Here is a 16,832-nt window from a genome sequence, read left to right on the forward strand (position 1 = left end):
AATTTTCAAGTACTGTGAGGTACATAATCAAAGGCCTTCCCTCAACTGGAGGGAGAAAAATGGGAGGTTCAAGCAAATATTCTTTGATGTTGTCAAAAGCTTTCTGACAATCTTCATTCCACACACATCCCTGATTTTTCTTTAACAACTTGAAGATTGGCTTACAGGTAGTAGTCATATTGGAAATGAACCTGGAGATATAATTCAAACGTCCGAGGAAACCTCTCACTTGTTTCTCAGTCTTTGGTGCTGGCATTTCCTGAATTGCTTTGACTTTATCAGGATCTACTTCAATTCCTCTCTGACTGACAATGAAACCCAATAATTTTCCAGAACGGACTCCAAAAGTGCATTTGTTCGGATTCAGGCGGAGACGATACTTTCTCAAACGCTGAAACAACTTTAAAAGATCCTCCATGTGCCTCTCCTCTGACTGGGATTTGGCAATCATGTCATCCACATAAACTTCAATTTCTTTGTGCATATCATGGAAAAGAGTGGTCATGGCCCTCTGATACGTCGCGCCAGCATTCTTCAACCCAAAAGGCATCACTTTGTAACAGAATGTCCCCCATGGCGTAATAAAGGTTGTCTTTTCCATGTCTTCAGGTGCCATCTTAATCTGATTATATCTTGAAAAACCATCCATAAAGGAGAAAACCTCAAACTTTGCCGTGCTATCTACCAACATGTCAATGTGAGGTAGAGGAAAATCATCTTTCGGACTGGCTTTATTCAAATCTCTATAATCAACACACATGCGAACTTTTCCGTCTTTCTTCGGAACAGGCACAATATTGGCAATCCATTGAGGATATACAGAAGTGACAAGGAAACCTGCATCTATCTGCTTCAAGACCTCATTCTTAATCTTTTCTGCCATATCAGGATGACTCCTTCTTAGCTTTTGCTTGACAGGAGGACATTCAGGTTTCAACGGCAAACGATGCTCCACAATATCTGTGTCCAACCCAGGCATGTCTTGGTAGGACCACGCAAAAATGTCAACATACTCTTTAAGAAGCTCTGCCATCCTCTTCTTAACATCTTGACCAAGCAATGCCCCAATCTTGACTTCCTTTTTATCTTCTTTAGAACCCAAGTTGATGACTTCTAACGGCTCTTTATATGGTTGAATGGTGTCTTCCTTATGCTCAAGCAGTAGGGAAATCTCATCAGGAATACATTCATCACTTTCTTCTTCCGCCTCATACACAGGACACTCGAAGTTAGGATAGGGTGCAGGGTCATTACTTTCAACGGTTTTATTGATTAATCTGCACAAGTGATTATTATTTCAGAAAAGGAAAGATATATGCGAACATGTAATCGTGCAGATTATGGCAAATGAAAACAATTTTTAAGGTTTTTTTGTGTTACCACTTTCCAGAAAAAGCAAAAAGATAAAAAGCATGTATATGCATAAACAAAATGACTTTTATTGATGATTTTAATGTTTAAAAAAACAGAAAAAAGCCCCAACAAACTTCACTTTCATCTTGGGCAGAATGAAAGGATTTTGAAAAACATAAAAGCAAATTACTTTGAAGCATGAGTACACTCAGGAATGTCAATGGTGATCCAATTCTTAATCATCTTTCCATGGGTCACAAAGTTTGGCACTTCTGGCTCTGATTTGTCTTCAATAATAGCGTTCACTTCTGGAGAAGTCGGATGTATAAACCCAGCGCTATGGAACATCTCCTGATAAGGACGAAAAGCAGATTCAGGCTTCATCACAGACTTGTCTGAGGAAGAAAATCTCAGACCAGCTCTATTCTTGTTCTCTTGCAGACTCACCACTTGTCCCCAGACTCCTGAATGTCCATTCCGAACCACCAGCTGAGCATCTTTGAAGGAGGCAATGGAAGCTTCATCCTTTTTGAATTCATCATTAATAGACAGGGCTTGGAATGCAGTTCCAATGACCACTTCATCAGCTTCTATGATGCGGAACGAAGAAAGATGACTAATCAGCAAAGCTTGTTCTCCATTCACAACAACCATCTTTCCATCTTTCACATATTTCAACTTTTGGTGAAGAGTCGAAGTAACTGCCCCAGCCTCATGGATCCATGGGCGTCCCAATAAGCAACTGTATGCAGGGAAAATGTCCATCACTTGAAAAGTAATCTTGAAGACAAATGGTCCAATACCAATAGGCAAATCAACCTCTCCAACCACTAATTTCTTCGATCCATCAAAAGCCTTGACAATCACATTACTAAATCTCATTGGTGTGCCACCATAAGACAGCTTAGCAAGAGTGGATTTCGGCATGACATTTAGCGATGAGCCAGTATCGATCAACACATTGGACATTGAGTCATCCTTGCAACTGACATAGATGTGCAAAGCCAAATTATGATTTCTCCCTTCCTCAGGCAAATCTTCATCACTGAAGCTCAGATTGTTACATGCAGTGATATTAATCACAACCCTATTAAACTGCTTCAAATGCAACTTGTGATCTACATGAGTGTTATCTATCTCGTCATCCAATAACTCCAAACCTATCAGTGTTTGAACATCATCTTGGAGGGCAGCACATCCCATAAGATCTTCACCATACAAAGGACAACCATCATGACTGAACTCTATCACTCCCTTTCTAACAAACCTCTCATGTATCTCCTTCAAAGATCCACGTAGAGCACAAATATTAGGCACACGACAGCGTCTCAAACTGTGTTCAACCATATTGACAGCAGACGCTTCATGAGTTGGCAATTGATTGTTCTGCACATTAGGAATAAGGCAGAGATCATGCACATTCTTTCCAAACAGTTCTTTCCCACGCAGGGCTTCCATTTCTTTCGGCAATTCTTCAAACTGATCTTGGAAACCATCCATTCTGTCATGAATTTCACTTGGAGCAGCATCATAAATGGGCTCTGGGACAAAAGGACCAGTATGAACAATAGGAGACGTGTTGACCATAACAGGAGTCAACGGACGAGTCATCTCAGGAACAGACAAATAACCTTCAGGCATACCCCAGGGATATCCATTAGGCATACGTTGCTGAGTAGCACCAACAGGAACAGCAGGAATTGTTGTAGCAGCAATTTCAGAAATCACAGTGGTCTGACCCTGAGCTTGGGCATTGGGAGGAGGAACTTGATTCTGATTCTGAGCAGCCATCAATGTCTCAACCAGAGCAGTGAGACAATCCACACCAGATCTCAAAGTAACAACCTCTTCACGTAGCTCACGATTCTCTTGTTCAAGACCTTCCATCTTCTTCTTGCAGTTAGCTCGAGTATTATATCGGTGAGACAGCTTGATTCTGTATGAAGAACACTGAATAAGACCTCGGGAATACTCTCAGAAGCAAGACCAAAATGCAGAATGATGCATGAAATGCAATGCAAATGATTTTTATTATTATTCCTTTTCAAGGAACTTTAAGACATTAATTGTATACATTAGCAAAAACATAAAACATAACAATATTCTTCATTAATAGAAAAGCTTACAAAAGGATTCAAAGATCCAAAATTACAAAACAAAGGAAAAACTAGAAACTAGAAGGGAACACTTCTGATGAAGATCCAACTCCTCTCTGCAGCTTCCTACGGAGCTTCTCCAACTCATCTTCATAAGAGGCCTTCAAATGAGCATTCTCGACCATCAGCTTATCAGCAACTTCCTTCCATGCAACTGAATCTTCATGTTGTCTCTTCCGCTTTTCACCATGTTGTTGAAGTAACTCTTCTTGATGACGAATCTGATCATCCTTTTCCATCAACCAACCATCTTGGATATCAAGCATTTCATCTTTTTCCTTCAAATGTATCTTCAACTCTTTATTCTCAATTTCCGAAGCATGAAACTTCTTCTCCCAAGCATCTCTTTCCAATCTCATCTTAGCCACGAGCTCTAGGTGCTCTTCATTATTCTCGACAGGAATAGTGAAAGACAAAGGTGGAGTAATGAGTAGAGAAGGCTCCTCAAGCAAATAAGGAATCTGAAAAGTGTGAGCTCTAGCTTGAACCCAATCAGTGTAGTCTTTGAGAGCAACACATTGTTTCATTCCCAAATGTCTCTTCCTATCAACATGGTGCCAAGCACGCACAAACCGATTTCTCATATCCGAATTTCCATCTTGATTAAGATAGAAGATTCCTGACACAAGAATATTAGCGGGTCTCTCCTTCATGGGGTAGCAAAATTGACGCCTTGCAAGAATGGGGTTGTAGGTAATTCCTCCTTGTATACCAAGAAGAGGTACATTAGGGAATTCTCCATAACTATCAATAATCTCACCCATGTCATAAGCAGGATTGTACAAATGGATATTCCCATTAGTAAGAGGCATGATCTTCTGAGACCAGGAGAGACCATCAGGATTGTTCAAGAAACTCTTAGTCTGAGGTAAGTGCGAAATAAACCACTTATAGAGCAAAGGAGTGCAACAGTTGATAAGTCCACCTTTCTTATCATTCCTATGGTGAATGGAATGATAAGTATCCCCAAGCAAAGTAGGTACAGGATTCCCAATCATGAAGATCCGAATAGCATTAACATCGACAAAATTGTCAATGTTGGGAAAGAGTATCAAACCATAGATGAGCAAGGCCAAAAATGTCTCAAAAGCAATCATACTTCCTTTACTAGCCAACATAGAAGCCTTTCCAATCAAGAACTTAGAAGTCAACCCCCAAATTCCTCCTTTTTTGGTCATGTTTGCTTTCACATCTGATATCTTCAAATGAAGAAGCTCTGCTATCTCATCAACCTGAGGTTCATTCTCCAGACCACTAAACGGTATGTCATTCGTAACCGGCAAACCAATCCAATAAGAATACTCCTCCAAAGTGGGCATAAGCTGGTAATCCGGAAAGGTGAAACAATGATAAACCGGGTCATAAAACTGCACAAGAGTCTCAAGAATCCCTTTTTCCACTTTGGTCTTCAAGATAGATATCAATTTCCCATAACGGTTTTTGAAGTTGTCAAGATTAGGAACCAAAGTTGCTAGCTCTTTCAATTCCTTTGCACTTGAATTCCTGAAAGTGTACTTCTTGATGCTTCTCTTTTGATCCATGGTACCTGTGATGTTTACAAACAAAGTCTCTAAGTTCCTTGAAAACCATTTGTGAATGTCATTTTTATGAATGCATGAATGCATGGTTTATGCATCAACCACAATCAAGAGCACACAAGATCACATCAAATCACACAAAATCACACAATCCAGGTTCTTAGGTTCGACGTCACGAGCATGGAGCCATGGGTCTACCCATCCCACAAGGCGTGATCTAAGGAGTTTTGTACCTGCCAATCGGGTTCTACAAAGGTTCCCAGAGTTTTCAATCTTCTATCGGATATTACCGGCACGCACAATTGCTCATGGGCGCCAATAATATGCCTAAAAAGACCTCGTCTGAGCGTAGTATCGCATGACAACAAGCTCAAATTGGTACTTGATCTTGTTTCTGCACTACATCCTAAAAAGGCTTAGATGGGTTAAAAAGGTTCTAGGCCATTCAGCTTCTACGGACACTCACTATTGAAAGTAATAGCGTTATCACGATGGTTCGTAACAACCTCTACTACCTTCCATGAGGCCTCCACTGATTGGGGTTCCACCATATGACGCTCATGGTAAGGATTGCTCCTGACATGCGACTATTGGTCTTACCACCTCCTATTTCAAGTTACTCACCAAAGTCCGGGTTAGAACTTTATCTCATCACAGAGGAACCATCGAGCACCAAAAAGAAAAAAAGAAAAAACAAACAAAGCTAACAACAATATATACAGATAAAAACACACAGATAAACAAAAATAGGCTTAACACACTTAAAAACCGGGTCCCCAGTGAAGTCGCCATTTTTCTGTAGCGGGGAAAATCTGAGATCGAAGCCATGGAATTGACTCGACTCAATATTTCTTTTGAAATCGCCACCACGCTTTATTTTTTCAAAGGAAAAAGGGAAAAGAACGAAAAACCCAAAGTTGTTTTTAAAACAAGAAAGAGAACTCAGGTTCGGGTGTTGATTATACAAGGGGAAGGTTTTAAGCACCCCTTATATCTGTGGTATTCCACAGGAACCTTTTTGAAAATCTGTGTCGTGTGTGCTAAAAAAGGGTTTGTTTTATTTTTAAAATAAGCTCGGCAAAGCATTAAGCTTTGTGCCTACATACCTCCTCGGTGCAATGGAGAAGTCAGAGCTAATGTAGTTCCGCTTAAAGGGAAAACGTTTTTAAAACGAATAAACACTTTATCTTCGTCGGAGAGAAACACTCAGCCATTGATCTTGAGCATGAGAACAAACGAGTTCTTTGCATCACTAATGAAAGAAGGGCTCCAACTCGGATAAAATCAACGAGTATACCACTAGCTCTCTCACGCGGAAAAGATCTCATTATATCAATCAATTTCAAAATCGTGGGGTATAACCACTCGTTTCGACAATTAACATTGTCTAAACTTTGAAGAAAGAGCCACTAAGGGTAAAAGATATTTTTTAAAGAAAAGGTTTAAAAAGGTTGCAAACATAAGAAGGTTTTTGAAAAAGAGAGAAGATTTTGAAAATTTAAGAAATGGAGGAGATGAAGAGGCTATCCTATTGCGTAAAATAAAATCTAAGGAAAGAAACGGTCTAACCGAAATAAGAAGCCGACACTTGACATTGTGAGTCAAGGTAGATTTCCCATCCTTTGGAATATCAATACTAAACCAACATTATCACTTGGGGATCCAGATGAATTTATTATCTTAGCACCACTTTGCATTAATCACATTAAAATTCTGACGAAAATCAGGCAGAGTAACGGCTGTTTTTGGGTAAAATCCTTATATCGATGCCTTGGAATTAACCATCAAGGGCTTTAAGGGAAATACCTGCACATACAAACAGACAACAATCCAATGCCAGACAGACAGAATAACAACAGAGTAATAACAGAATGAGGGTCCAGAGGTCCTAAGTCCATAAGTCCGAATCTCCAAAATGCTAGGGATAGTAACCAATAGTCCGAAAGAGAGCCTTATGTGTTTTTTAGATTTTTGTTATTTATTAGTGTTTTAGCATAAAAGTAAAGTATGGTCCAAGTGGACAAAGAAAAAATAGCGGAAACATAAACATAGTGTCCAAGTGGGCAAAGAGAAAATAGCGGAATATAAACGTCCAAATGGACAAAGAGAAAATAGCGGAATGTAAATATGATGAAATGATAAAATAAAGCGATAAAGCGAGAAATATAAAGAGCAATATAATAAAGTGCGGAAATTAAAGTCAATTGTTAGATGTTAAAGATAACCATCTTGAAACTTGTCAAGTATGTTATCAAAGTTAGTAATGAAGATCGATGGTGAGTGAAGGATGTTCTCAGATTTAAATTCAATGGACATTTATCAGAAGCTTGATAAAATCATAGCGACTACACGATAAACCTCCATAAGTCTTAAATCAACCGCATACAATTCTCTTCCATATTTGATCCTTTTTTATTTGGGACACGAAATATTGCGCTATGTTAAGCAGATCGCCAAGTGATTTATGTAGAAATCACCCTACAACGAGGCCGGTCAAAACTTTATGTGCTAATGCATGCGAGAGAAATGATATGTAGATCATTCTCCGAAAGCAATACCGCACGAAAAGAAAATAGGTAACGATCTAGTCTTTACCAAGAATCCATAAGAATTCTCAAGGCGTTAAGACTTTCATCGATCAAAAGAAAAAGGAGAAGAAGAAGATAAAATGTATAAAGTAAAATAAACTCACACTATCACTAATATCATTCATCTAATATTATGGATTTGGTCCTTTCAAACCTATCAACATCCTAGATCCAATGATATTAATGAAGTAGAGGAAGAAGAATAAATTTCATAAAAGATAATCAACTCACACTATCATTAATATCATTCATCTAATATTATGGATTTGGTTATTTCAAACCTATCAACATCCTAGATCCAATGATATTAATGAAGTGGAGGAAGAAGGAAGCCAAAACAAGCATAAAAAGGCAAAAAACCACATTCTGCCAGCAGGAAATCGATTTCATGCAGGGGGAAATCGATTTCCATAGTGTAGTTTTTCAAAAAAAAAAACAGGTTACGTACAGCATGAAATCGATTTCAGCCTTAAGGAAATCGATTTCATCAGTGCAAATTTCAGCAAAAACATCATTTAAAGGCATGAAACTTGATTTGAACAAATATACAAACACCTTATGATCATATATCCATTGGAGCACGAATTTTCCATCAAACCACCATCAAATAGCACCAATATAGCATCAAAGATTCATTGAACACAAGCAACAAAGATCTACATCTTAGAATTTAGGAATTTACCAATTCTTGAATGAAGTGTTGAAGTAGCTTCAAGAACAAGCACAAAGTGTGTAGATCTTTCACAATTGGAGATGAACAAGCAAAGAAAAGAGTGAAATGTAGGAGGCTTAGTTCAAAACTAGCAAGATTCAATGTGAATCTCACTAATTCTATGGAAAATGAACTTTGGGTGAGGGTTTTGGAAAGGGTGAGAAATGAATTTGCAAGCAATTTTTTGGCTCTCCAAGCTTGTGAAATGAGAGAGTAGAGGTCTCTATTTATAGAATTGGAGCAAGAGTAGTGGTAGTTTGGTCTTTTTGCATTTGGTAATTAGCTTATGTTTAATTGGTGTTTAAATGGTATTTAAATGGTAAAATGAGGTTTAAGTGGGTTTAATGAAGGAGTTGATTTTGATGAGGTGGAAAATTGGTAAAATGATCAAATAAAAGGTGCCAAAATGATGTCAAGCTTCCCTCCTTATATTTTTTGAATTTCGCCCCAAGGAAATCGATTTCCTCAGGAGTGAAATCGATTTCACTCTGTTCCAGAAGAGAATTTGGCGCAAAATACACTAGGGAAATCGATTTACCCAGGAGGGAAATCGATTTCATGATGTCCAGAATGTGATTTTGCTGAAGATTGCTGCAGGGAAATCGATTTACCCAGTAGGGAAATCGATTTCATCAGTCCAAAATGTGAAAAATGCCTTGTTTATTGCATGTCTTGGCTTGGTACCTACAAAACAAAATACAAAGAAACAAAGCAATATTTTTGGTATTTGGGTTAGTACAATATGCATACAAGATAAACAATCATTGGTGCTTGATGGTCCCTCTTATTGATGAGGTGAATGCAACACCACAAACGAAACTTCCAAGTGAAGCTCTTGATTAATGATTGGGATATGAATGATATAGGATCTTAGGGTCAAAATTTGGGGTATGAAACATACGACACCTCATTACTCCATAAAAGAAATGTTGTATAAGATGGTATATGGTTCAGACGCTAGACTGTTTATAGAAATTGACACACCTACCTACCGATGTGAGAACTTTAATGAAAAAGGAAACGAGACAAGTCTCAAATGTGTCGCGGACCTACTTGACGAAGCACGAGAAATGCCCCAATTTGAGGAGTTCACAGCAAAACAAAGAGCAACGAGGAGATACAACTCTCATGTAATACCTCGAGAAATGAAAGAAGGCAACTTGATGTTAAAACATACGGTGGCACTTGTCAAGATCAGAAAACTCTCTCCCAATTGAGAATGGCCATGTAGAGTACGCGATAAGCTTTCACATGGAGCCTATAATGTGGAAGAATTGAATAGCAGAGCCATCCTTATATCTTGGAACTCAATCAACCCGAGGCGTTATTATAGTATATTACTTTTACTTCTTTGACAATAAGGCACATTATTATATTTGATTACTTTCTCTACGGTGCGTTTCTAAGGAAGCGGTCCTCTCATTTTTCGTATATCAAGTCTCTCATTTATATCAAAAGAGTGAGTCATCTGTCACAATACACTAAAGGACAATTCAAATTATGAGCGACTTAATTTATAAGTGAGAGGACCAACATAGTTGTAGAGGAGTGAATATACATATTCGTCTAAAGTGTTAAAAAAGAAAGATAGACTCATATCATTAACCCTAAAAGACATCTATAACCTCATGTGTAATAGACATGGTATATTCTATTATACTCCGTTCAACTTTTTTATCTTATTTATATTGAAGAAAACAGTTATGTTATTCATACAAGAATTCTATTGATATTATGCAATATTTATTTTAATTCTTTATCTTATTTATACTAGAAGGATTAAAATCAAAAAATTAAATTTAAAATATCAAACAACTCTAATATAAATAAGTTATATGATAACTAAAATAAAATAATGGAACTAAAAATTAAATGGAGTATATTTATAAAGACAAAAATTAAAATTAAAATAAAAATAAAAAAATATTTTTCAAGTATCCAAAACAAAATAAGTTAATATTTGTATGGATGAAACTTAAATCAAAATAAATTCGTGAACTCACTTTTGATGAGAGCCTTGATACAATACAACCAGTTAGACTATAGTCCGTACAAAAATTTGATTGGACTCTTCAGAAATTTTGTTTGTTAATGTGGAAAGAAAACAAAAGAAAAAAACAAAGATAGAGAAGAATCAAGTGTTAGTGTATTATCTAATTTTGGATTTTGCTCACAAGTTGCTTGTGCGTGCTGTACTTTTCTGTTCTAAACCCAAAAAGTTGCTTATTATTCCACTAGCAGTAGCAGAAACATGATGTGGGGTTAGAATAGTTTCTTTTAGAAAAAAATATTCTCTTGAATGCATTTGTTGCTATTAGAAGGAAACAAAAGATATCCAATAGTTTTGTTGGATTGGATACATTTTGAAAACGTGGTGTTTGAATCGAAGTAAAGTAAATTTAATTTTAGAAATATAAATTTAATTTTTAATATTTTTTTCTTATTGTTTCATGATAGAACTAGAAAAACGAGGTATTAGATTATTTATTTTTTTTGGTGGCGAGAGTTTCAGGTACGGTGAAGCGGACTAAATATGCAAAGTTAATATTTTAATATTTAAGTCAATGAAATCGGAGAGACGTAGTTTGAGAGTGAAAAATAAAATAATACATATAAAGGGTGTATGGTATGACTTATATATGGATGGTAGTTAAAATTGCTTCCGTTAACTCGGCGTGTAATTAGAGGAGTCGTTCGATAAGATCTAACAACGCTCAATATTGTACTATTATATGAGATAAGGTGTCCAACCTTTTGATGAGGTCCTACTTATTCCTCCAAAAGGGAAGACGGCCTCCAAAAGGCCTCAAAGAGTGGAATCGGACCTAGGAAGTTTGAATCTTGGTGGAAGTTCATCAATAAATCCTTCTAGCTTATCACTGTTCTTTGTGGCTTGCCATGGTCCTCAGACACCTAGGGAGCTTCAGTATTTTGTCTCTGAAGAGGATTATGCGTATTTGTTGAGCAAGGATGAAGTTGTTCGTTAAGAAAAAATTGTGGAAATGGTATAACAAATGTGTGAGGCTTCAACTATATTGGCCTTCGGTGCTGGGGAAGTAAAGAGGATGTCTTTGAAGAGCAAGATCAATTTTTTGATGAGCTCTTAATTGTGGAAACCTCTTTTGGGAAATCAATGATGATGCAGCCTATTGGTTGAGAAGGCGTAATTGTTGACTCAAAGAATAATGAAGAAGGATGTCGTGTTGTTGTCGGTTCATAAGGCGTTATCTGCAGCTGAGTCCGCCCTTGCTAATGTGAACGAGGTACTAAATTCTTCTCACAAGATGATAAAGGAGTTAGAGGCATCCTTAAAGGAAGTTCGTGAAATTTGGAAGAAAGCTAAAAATGACCTTCTAAAGATGCATTCCAAAAATATCGACATGTCTAAAGAGTACGCGAAGTCGGTAGAACATTGTTACTCCCATGCCTCTTTTAAAAATGATTTGAAGCATGTGGAATTTTTCCACCTTGGAAATCGAATATCAAGAGAGAAGGTATGTCTTAAGCAAGAAATAATATATGGGAGGCTGATGAATCTTGGTGACAAGCCGGACTCGTAATGTTATTTTATGGGCTACCTTATCACGAGTGTTGTTTATTGTTGAGTAAATGATTCTATGTTGTTTTTATATTTGCTTCGTTGTGAGATATTGTTTCTTTATTCACTTACCATGGTATTTACCTTCTCATCGTATTGTTGTCACTCACAAGTTAGCTTCTCCATGATCTATTTTTTGTTTGAGGTCGTGCTTTGAAGTTTAATTGGATGTCTATAAGGAATGTGCCTGATCAAGGGTTTCTCCTCTTTCATGTCCCCATGTTTAAACTTCATTCGAGTCTGGTGTAATGGGGTATCACCTCCTACATTATGGAGTGGCTAGCTACCAAGAGGGGTGATCCTGAATCACCACTTATATTCTCTAGTTGGTTGTATATATTTGGGTGACTTTCATTGTGAAATTTTTGTGATGTTGGTCCTCCATTTCGGTGAATCGATGCCATCTTCCCTGGGCGCTTGCATAGGTAGGCCACGTTAACTTCTAACATGTTTTATTTCTTTTTTCCAACCGAATTCACGTCCTTGTTGTGCTTTAGAGCCTTGTGTATTTGTCAGACTCCAAATAGATCAGCATATATATTCTCATATTCGCCGTGAACATTGTGGCATTTCGTCTTTAAATAGACCAAGGAGGAAACAATGTCGAGCGTCGTGGTGAAGGATCTCACATAATGCAGTTGTAAAAAAAATGCATGGGACTACCAAGAACTTTAGGTTTACTGTCCTAGTGTTTGTGCCTTCTCCAAGAGTAATCATTAGCTCTATATATTCCCACGGGTGGGTCACCGTGTCGTTGAAGGCTTACAAGTTAGAGCCTGCATAAGATGACAACTTTTTTACTTTTAGCCTAAGCTTCTCGAAGAGTTTTGCGTGCAAGATATTACATGAGCCTTCCCCCATAAATGATGGAGCAAAAATCTCTTTTGAGAGATTTGTTCTAATTGATGTTTCGTCTTTTTTTTTTGTATTCAAGAGTGTTATTCTCTTGGGGAAATTAGTTTGTAAAGGTTGCAAGCTAATCCCGTATAAAATCTTGGTCGTAGGTTAAAAGCTTTATTTGGTTCTTGAGTTTGTCTTCTAATAAAATCTTTAGTTGTGGAGCTTAACTTGTTAAAAGTCTATTTTGTTAGAAGATCAATCTATGTAAAACATCTTATCTGATTTAGAAATTCGTTGGTGTAAAATCTCTTATTTGATTTTAAGAAGGTTTGTGAACATATCCTGTGAAAAACTCAAGTCTATATTTAGTGGAAACTTTCAAATGGAAACTTTTGGGGACAAAAATATGTCAAGTTATTAGGACGGACCTGTATTAATCTTTAGTGCATGTTCTCTATCTCTTATCTCTTTATTTTTCATCGCTTTATTTTTTGTTGTATTTCTTTCTCTCCGTTTTTTTCTTCTTTCTTTTACTTATTCTATTGCTTAATCTCTATTTGATTAATAAAATCAACTTAAGTGTTTTTATAAATCAAAATTTTATTAATTAGTTTCAATTTTTAATCAACACAATTCACTTATCCCTTTTGTGTTTATAATCAGTTGGCTAACACTGTCATCTTTAGACAAACCAATCAAAATCATCTTCTTTTAACTCAAAAAGAGACATTTTTTCACCAAGAAGTTGATCAAAAACCTGATAAACTCCCCCCACTCCCCAAAAAAGGAAACAACTAAAACATCATACTAACTACAAAATATCACATTAAAAATTTGAAGCACCCTATAAGAAACCTTCATCTCCATTTAGCCGAAAAAGACTAAATTAACCCGCACATGGTCCCTATCACCTAATCCCTTTCACTCTTAGGTCTATAAACATTATCTCATCTAATTTTCAAAAATTATTATTCCTCTCTTCACTCCTACCTAAAGAAACATTTTTTTTAACCTAACAAACTTCTTTCAATCCTTTACAATCATATTCAAAAATACCAGACAAAGATGAGAATAATACAAAACATAAAATTAAGAATAACCACTCGACCAAAGTACTTAAAAGGGGAGTGTTTCAATCTTAGAGACATTAGTGATATTAAACAAAACCACCAAGTAAAATAGAAACTACACCAAAAGCTACAATCATTTCCAAACAAACTAACTAACATCCATCACCTAGCACCATTACAATGTGCATACTTCTGAATTTCACTAACATCCAAGATCTTTGTTCTTAACAATTCAACAAACACTAAACTAAATTAAAATCAACCAGTGATAGCTAGCTAAAGGTGTTATTTCAATCACAGCCATAAAATCATGATAACAAGCTTCTGATTGGATAGCTACAACCACTAGCCTAACCCCTAGCGTCTTCTAGGAGCCGTTGCCCTTCTAGCATTGAAATAAGCAGCAGCAACAGGGACACCAAGGTCATTTTGATCAGCAAAATTTCTTGTGTTGAAGTGATCCCTTGAAAAAGGACTAGTAATTGAGTTCTTGTTCTCCCTTTTTTGCTTGAAAAGGACAAACACATACCTATGGATCCCTATGTTAGGCTTTGGTTTCTCATAGCTTGTCAACTCTTTTCCTGTACAATACACCAAGTGGGAGAAAATTTAGGGTTCACTTTTACTTTGTTTCAACAAAAACATCATTACTGTGTTTAATAAATCTATGTTCATAACCTACCAAATGTGGAATCTGTTGTACCTGGAATGTCTGTCACCATCCTACAAAAATTCATTATTAGTCTTAACCAAAATTGGATATTAATTTTAACAATATAATGTACATTCATTATTCACCTAATGTACAAATTAATATTATTACACCCTAATCAATGTATCAAATATGCAATGTCTGTAAATAAATATATTTTCTGTGCTAAAAATTGATATAAGTTTTTTTTTTCATTTTGAAATATATTTACTGTTATTTTGGGTCTAACACAAGAAATAGTATTAGAGATATTTAAAGACATAGATACAGGATTTCAACTTTAACAAAAAGTAGTAGTACTTATTCACAATCAACCTATAGTGGTAAAAAACTTTTAGATGTTAAAACTCTAATTATAGGCTATGGCTAAGAAACCACTTAAACCTAGCTCATATAAAAGAACTACCTAATAACTTTTTTTATATATAAAAAAATTGGAAAAGGGAGAAATTTTTTTATTAAACTATTTTGTAACTGGTTTTGTGAGAATTTAAATGATATATTTTGATATTAGAAAATTAAAATCATGCTAACAAACCATGATGACCTAAAGTGTAACTTAGGACAGTTTGTTTTAGTTCTTTTAAAAATGATTAGTGTTACATATTTTTCTTTAAAAGAATCATAATTTTTTTTCAAAGAAATCTCCAAATGAAAACTTAGTTTAATATATTTTTGTAAATATTATTTCAGATATTTCATATTTTTGTTAAAAATTTCATATCAAAAATTTAAAAAATCACTTAAATTTAAAATTATTTTAAATAATTTTTCATTTTATATACTTCACCTAGGGTTGTTTGTTTTATTTATTTTTAAATAAATTTTATAATGTTACATAATTTTTTTTTAAAATTATAATGTTACATATATTTTTAAAATATTATTTTAGGTTTTTTTTTTTGTAATAACATTTTTTATATCAAAATTTTAAATATTTTTTCATAAAAATCAATTTTGAGGTATATCATTTTGATAAAATTTTATTTTTAATTATGTCTTAATCTTCAATAATATATATTAATATTATAAAATATTAAAATTAATTTTTCAATTTATAAAGAAAAATTAAAAAAATTACAATATTTTAAAAAAATTTCTTATAAAAAATATTTTAAAAACACAAAAAAAAAATCCATTTTTTTTAAACGAAAGAAAACGGACCCTAACCTTTCTAGGTTTTCATACTGATAGATCAGAAAACCAAAAGATTAACCAAATGATCCAACTCTTCTGTATAGCAACTTTTATTGAGCAAGTTTAAAAGTAAATATTGTTTTACTCTAGTTTTATTTTTTTAAGCAATATAAGTTTAAAGATTTCTTATTTTATAGGTAGACAAAAGAGTAATAAATTTCAGAAACTCACTACTAGAAACTCAGACAAATAAATGTGGTTCCTAATAATAAACCAATATTGGCTTCATTTGAACTAAGATTTGCTGACATATTAAAAGTTTCTTTGCTGACATATTTATAACCAGATCCATCTATTTAGAGGCAAAATAACCTATATTTCAAGATATATCATCCATTTAGAGGAAAAATAACAATATTTCAAGGTATATGATCTATATAATATATGTTAAATACCAGTGCAAGTGTTCTTTCATGTAAGGATCACTTGGGCCAGGCACATCTGGGTCTATCATGATCTGCAGAAAAAGCATAAATAATTAACTTATTTTTCTAACAAAAAAAAGAGCTTTTTACACCATCTAATAATCACTTAAGATGTCTAAATACAAAAACATTTACAACATGTATATGCATAGTTGATACCAGTGTAAAGAGGGACCTCATGTCCCCTCCTTCAATCTGAACCCTTGGCTTAGTCTTAACTGTAGAAGGAAAGGGTACTTCATAACCAGTGAAGATTTCTTTGTTGTTGTAAATCACAGACATTTTTATGGTTGGGGTGAAAAAATCAATTACATCACCTATCACTCTCCCAAGAATTAGAGGATGTGAATTCATTCTTTCTATTAATTATATGAATAGTTATAAGGTAGAGGAGAGAATGAACAAGCACAATAAAACTTGTAAGTGCTAACAATGTATTTATAGTCTCTTTAAGAGGTGATAATAATAATAATAATAATAATAATAATAATATTGAGAGACTAAAATTTCTTTCTTGTCGTTAAAAACATGTTGCATTTTGAGTTACCGACATGTAAAAAATGAAATCCGGTAATAATTTGATGAAAGTCACATTTTTGTTTATTTATTTAATTATTTTGTGAATGTTTAGTTTTTTTTAATT

The 16,832-nt window shown here is 34.9% G+C and overlaps 1 protein-coding gene across 1 annotated transcript; it reads right to left on the reverse strand.

The window, feature by feature from the left end:
• Window positions 1-13,830: 13,830 nt before the first annotated feature.
• On the reverse strand, window positions 13,831-16,587 carry LOC131620698 (CEN-like protein 2). The gene is made up of 4 exons (XM_058891849.1): window positions 16,349-16,587; window positions 16,160-16,221; window positions 14,538-14,578; window positions 13,831-14,436 (listed from the first exon to the last, which is right to left on the reverse strand). The coding sequence occupies exons 1-4, from the start codon at window positions 16,541-16,543 to the stop codon at window positions 14,213-14,215; spliced, it is 522 nt and encodes a 173-aa protein (XP_058747832.1). The 5' UTR covers window positions 16,544-16,587; the 3' UTR covers window positions 13,831-14,212.
• Window positions 16,588-16,832: the final 245 nt, after the last annotated feature.

The sequence above is a fragment of the Vicia villosa genome, linkage group LG1 (genome assembly GCF_029867415.1).
Source record: "Vicia villosa cultivar HV-30 ecotype Madison, WI linkage group LG1, Vvil1.0, whole genome shotgun sequence".
Classification (NCBI taxonomy): Eukaryota; Viridiplantae; Streptophyta; class Magnoliopsida; order Fabales; family Fabaceae; genus Vicia; species Vicia villosa.

Bases quoted from the DNA above. Each gene is read 5' to 3' on its own strand.
- LOC131620698 (XM_058891849.1), bottom strand. From the start codon at position 16,543: ATGAATTCACATCCTCTAATTCTTGGGAGAGTGATAGGTGATGTAATT. The intron at 14,579-16,159 runs GTATTTAACATA...GAATTTTTGTAG, and splicing joins ATGAAAGAACACTTGCACTG to GATGGTGACAGACATTCCAG. The intron at 14,437-14,537 runs GTAGGTTATGAA...TGTATTGTACAG, and splicing joins TACAACAGATTCCACATTTG to GAAAAGAGTTGACAAGCTAT.